The sequence below is a fragment of the Triticum dicoccoides genome, chromosome 6A (assembly GCF_002162155.2).
Source record: "Triticum dicoccoides isolate Atlit2015 ecotype Zavitan chromosome 6A, WEW_v2.0, whole genome shotgun sequence".
Taxonomy (NCBI): Eukaryota; Viridiplantae; Streptophyta; class Magnoliopsida; order Poales; family Poaceae; genus Triticum; species Triticum dicoccoides.
Genome location: NC_041390.1, coordinates 281,775,898 through 281,780,763, shown reverse-complemented (window position 1 = coordinate 281,780,763; position 4,866 = coordinate 281,775,898). Strand labels below are relative to the sequence as shown.

Sequence of the window (4,866 nt, the reverse complement as noted above, 5' to 3'; positions counted from 1 at the left end):
AGACGCGGCGGTCGGTCAGCTCGGCCTTAGGGGGGGGGGTGAGGGGGTGAGTCTTGGCAGCGACGACGGCACCACGCAGTCGTCGGCCGCAGAGAGGGCGAGGGCCCCCGCCGGCCTCGCATGGTAGTCCGCCTCCGCCTTGCGCCACTCCTCGATGGAGGTCTGCATGGCCGCTGCCAGCGCCGCCTGGTAGGTAGCCTCCTCCTCTGGCTTGACGATTAGGGGAGGCGGGGGTTGGTGTGGTGGTGCTGCACGCCATGACGCCGTTGCACCTCGTGCTCGAGGGCAAACCAGACCACCCAATGGGGAGAGTCCGACGCGTACTCCAGCATTCGTCGCTGCTCCGGCGTGAGCAGCTCCCGGCGCCTATGCATCGGAATCCGCTGCGGACCCAGATGCCAGTAGTGCGGTAGCGTCACGTCCGGGTACGGCAGCGGCTGCCTGAACTCCCAGTGCCACTGCATTCGGTGCACCAGAATGTACAGCCGGAGGAGGAAGCGCGCGGGGGGAGGAAGCGCTGGGGGTGAGCTTCCCCTTCTTGTTGGAGCCGCCGAAGAAGCCCGTGGCTAGGGTTTGCTTTGTCGCCGATGAGGGAGCACGCGGCTAGATGTGGACGAGCATGAGGCCGCCCCCCCCACACGCGTGGATTAAAGGACACCCCCGTATCTTCCAGTCGCTGATGCGTGGGCCCGTGTTAAATACGACCGCATCTGCTGACATGTGGGGCCGCGGCGCACACCAAGGGGACGTGCGGCGCGTCTGCGCCGACCTATTTCACTGAAATAGGTCGGCGCAGACACGAAGCAGACGCATTTTGGGTTTGGGTCGGTGCGTTGGGCCTGCGTTTTTGTCCGCGGCGACCCAAACGGACATTGGTGGATGAAATGGGTCGCCCGGTTGGAGTTGCTCTAATGCAATTGCTCAACCAACCGCGTGACTTGTCCAAGGCACCAAGATGCTGCCCCTCGTTTCGACAGCCGGCAAGAAGAAACAATCATCAATCCACGCCCAAGCCTTCTATTAGCAAATTATGGACGTGGGGTGGGGTGATGAGAGGTGGCCGCTGGAGTCAGAGTGGACGCTGGTGCCGGTGTTGCGGCCAGCGTGGGAGCGGGAGGGGAGGAGGAGGTCGCTACCTAGCAGCAGGGGCGGAATTGGGCCTATGGCAACTGGGGCTATAGCCCCAGGCGTGGCCCAACCCGTGTTGTAACACCCAGGATAAATTCTGGATATTTGTAGCTCTAAAGAGGCCTAGCCCCATACGTGAATGCCCAGCCCCAGGCCTCAGCAGCTCAGCCCATCTACCTTCTCACGTTCTCCAGCCCAACTGAGATCGCCATCGCTAGGAACCCACACGAAGCCAGGTTGGTCTGTTGTGATCCTTTCGCCCACTGCACGGATGCGATCGGTTACGCGCCTGTAGCATCCCCATTGGCTTGTTTCCTGCGCCGCCGCCCCAGGCGTTCCCCCTCGACAGATGGGACGATCCAGACCTGCGCAGCTGCACCTGATGCTCGTCGCTTCGTCGGAGCGGCCCTCCTTCAGGCTTCAAGCCTCCTGTTCGGCTCCATCTCCACAACCATCTGGACAGGCAATCTCTAGTGTTGTATCAGCTATTCTTTTTCTAGTGTTGTATCAGACATATCAGAGGGAGTATCACCGGAAACCAATGAATCTCTCTATCCCCAAAAAATAGCTGAGTCCACAAAAGAAATCTGAAGCCAATGAATTGTTGATTGTACTATTACTTTAGTCAATTTTGCTATATTATTACCCATTTGCAATGATGCACTTTGTTAAATTGATGAAATCAGTACGAAATTTGTTCTTGTGGTAATAATGAATTCATATTTTGTTTTGAATGTGAATTTGTGGCGTATTTCTAGGATGCACTAATATGTGTGGTATTTGGTGTTATTTAAAACCGTTTAGTTTTAGCCCTAGGCTTTGAGAAATCCTGGCTCTGCCTCTGCCTAGCAGGAGGGCTCCTCTATCTTGGAACAAGTACCTCTTGAATTTTGATAGACCAATGTGATATTATTCTAGTAAAATTGTCTTTCATGTTGTCGGTACCAATACTTACTTCCATCTTGGGATTGTGCGGTTTGTTAATGATTGTCACTGGAATATTTTTCCTAACCATTTCAACTCTGATGACCATCATCAGGTTGTTCCATGGGGCGACCTGGACTCCCTAGCGATGCTCCAGAGGCAGCTGGATGTGGACATCCTCGTCACCGGGCACACCCATCAGTTCAAGGCCTACAAGCACGAGGGGGGTGTCGTCATCAACCCTGGCTCAGGCACGGGCGCCCACAGCAGCATCACATATGACGTCAACCCGAGCTTTGTGCTCATGGACATCGATGGCCTCCGTGTTGTTGTCTACGTGTACGAGCTCATTGACGGCGAGGTGAAGGTTGACAAGATCGACTTCAAGAAGACCGCCACGATGCATGGCTGATGGTGCTTACGCATGACAGAAATCTGATCCTGTTTGTTCTTACCCCCCACCCCCACTCCACACCACACCACCACCACCACAATTTCCCCGACCTGGAGCTCTTTTTCCTTTGTACCCTTCTGCTCGATATGAAAAACTAGAGCTGTGTATACATATTAGTGAATGGGATATGCGTGATATGATTCCAACTCGCTCACAAACTGAAACGGTTTGTCAAGGAGGCGTCCCCCCTCATGTATCTCTCACTCAGTATGGTGACCGGCTGAATAGCAGCTGGCGCTGGCGTTTCTTTAGTGTTAATCTCAGCAGGTCGCTGGATCGATGGAAAGCCCAGTGTCTACCCTGGACGTGATGTGTGTGAACTCACCTGGTGCCGCCTAATTACTGCTTTGTTGACGTGTTTCCTTATCCATGTATGAGATTTTTGTAATAATGGTGCTCTGGGCCGGAGCAACTTAGATGGATTCTCTGCCTTTAGGTAGTCGGTTCCCTTCCCTTTTGTCCTAGGAGGACTTTGAATCTTTGTAGGTGCTTGTGGTTATGTTTTTCAGGCTTCTTTCTGAATGAAGCCGGGGAGCTCTCCTTTTTTATCTTTTTTTTTGGACGTGATAAGTGCTGAACGTGTGGGCTGAAAGACGCCACGTCAGTCTTTTATCACTTTTTTTATTTCATGCATGAATGTAAAGAGGGACAAAATATATGCCGACGAAAATCTTTTGGGGTTTTCAGTTTTTAAGATATTTTATCTCTTCGACTGAAAATCTGTTTACGTAAATCTGACTGAAAATCTATTTTCATCTTTAAATTCGTCGTGGCAAGATCTTTAAAACTAGATCTCATATTGATATGTTTTGATGATAAATTTTTTGATCAAAAGTTATCACGTCTACAGTGCTAAAATTGTCATGGTGTTTACACTAAAGTTGTCATGATATGTTTCAACTATTTTTAGGTTTTAAATTAAATTTTGACACATTACAAAATTCCTAGGTTTTAAATTAAATTTTTATACGTTACAGAAAATAATGAATTTTGCCATGGTCGAAGAAGGTAAAGTGTAGACTACATTTGCACTAATCTCATAAAAGCTAAAAAGTGCCAAGATCAAACAAAAAATAATTCTTTTCCATCATTTTACCATGTTGCAAAAAAATAAAACAAACAATTGTCATGGTGTGAAAAAAAGGAAACTAAAAATTGTCATGATGAATTAGTAAAATTTGCCATGATCCATGAACTAATTTTAACATGGTTCATAATTAAACAAATCCATCGTCAATTACTCAAAAAAGCCATGTTCAAATGACTAGAAGTTGCCATGAACCATAAACCAAAATTGGCATGGTGAATCACTAGAAATTGCCATGATCCATGCACAAAATTTGCCATGGTTCAAAAAATAATAATTTGCCATGGTCAAATTACTAAAATTGCCATGATTTATAAACTAAAATTGCGATAATGAATTACTAATAATTGCCATGTTCCATAAAGTAAATTTGTCACGGGTAATTACTAAAATTACCATGATCAATTACTAAAATCTGCCATGGTGAATTACTAAAGAATTTCCATGATCCATGAAGTAAAAGTTTGCCATGGTTCATAAATAAATATTCCAACACTTGTCACGGCAACACATGTTTATCTGCCATGATCCATTGTGTTTTGCGGACCTAGTGATGATATCCCTTATGGTTAGTGTCTTGGTTGGCTGAGGATTACAGATTAATCGGACATCGGATGATTAATCAATTTTATTGGTTGACTATTAATGAATCATTTTTTTACAAATCCTAGGTTTTCGGCACTAAAATATGATATATTCAACATAAAAACAATATCGGACAAAAGTGTTACCTTGATTCCTTACCTTTGAGTGCTGGTACAATGACAAAAAAATAGGATAGTTGTACATATCACACAACTAGGCCACAAAACACAAATAAACATAGTTCTTGCACACATAGTGCTAGAAATAGGCTCGATTTATCGCTATATTCCCTATAAATTGCTTGTGAGAGCGATAAATTAGCCCAAAAGATAAATGGTGCCGATTTTTTAAACAGTGGCAAGAAAACACCATAATTTGCCATGACAAAATAAATATTAGATTTGCCCTGGACACAAAAAGGAAAAGAGTTTGCCATGGGTAGATAGAAAAAAATTGTCGTGGTCCGTATAGTAGATTTTCCTTGGACACAAAAGAAAGAGTCATCGTCGGCGCAGCATCGCGCCACCGACAACCGCTCCACCCGAGCCACACCTCCTTCTCCACTGTCGCCGCATATTGAGATGCACCCGAGAATCACCTCGACGTATCCTTGTCCCAGGAGCCCGCCATGCTGCATATCACCTCCCCCCTAGCCGGATATCTGCTTCGGGTCCACGTGCCATAGCCG

At 47.0% G+C, this 4,866-nt stretch overlaps 1 protein-coding gene across 1 annotated transcript in view; it reads left to right on the top strand.

The window, feature by feature from the left end:
• The window catches only part of LOC119316788 (vacuolar protein sorting-associated protein 29-like), a 16,212-nt gene extending 13,158 nt beyond the window's left edge, over window positions 1–3,054 (top strand). Inside the window, exon 3 of the mRNA XM_037591166.1 lies at window positions 2,168–3,054. Coding sequence (XP_037447063.1) covers window positions 2,168–2,464 — 297 coding nt within the window. The 3' untranslated portion in view covers window positions 2,465–3,054. The remainder of the gene's footprint in view (window positions 1–2,167) is intronic.
• Window positions 3,055–4,866: the final 1,812 nt, after the last annotated feature.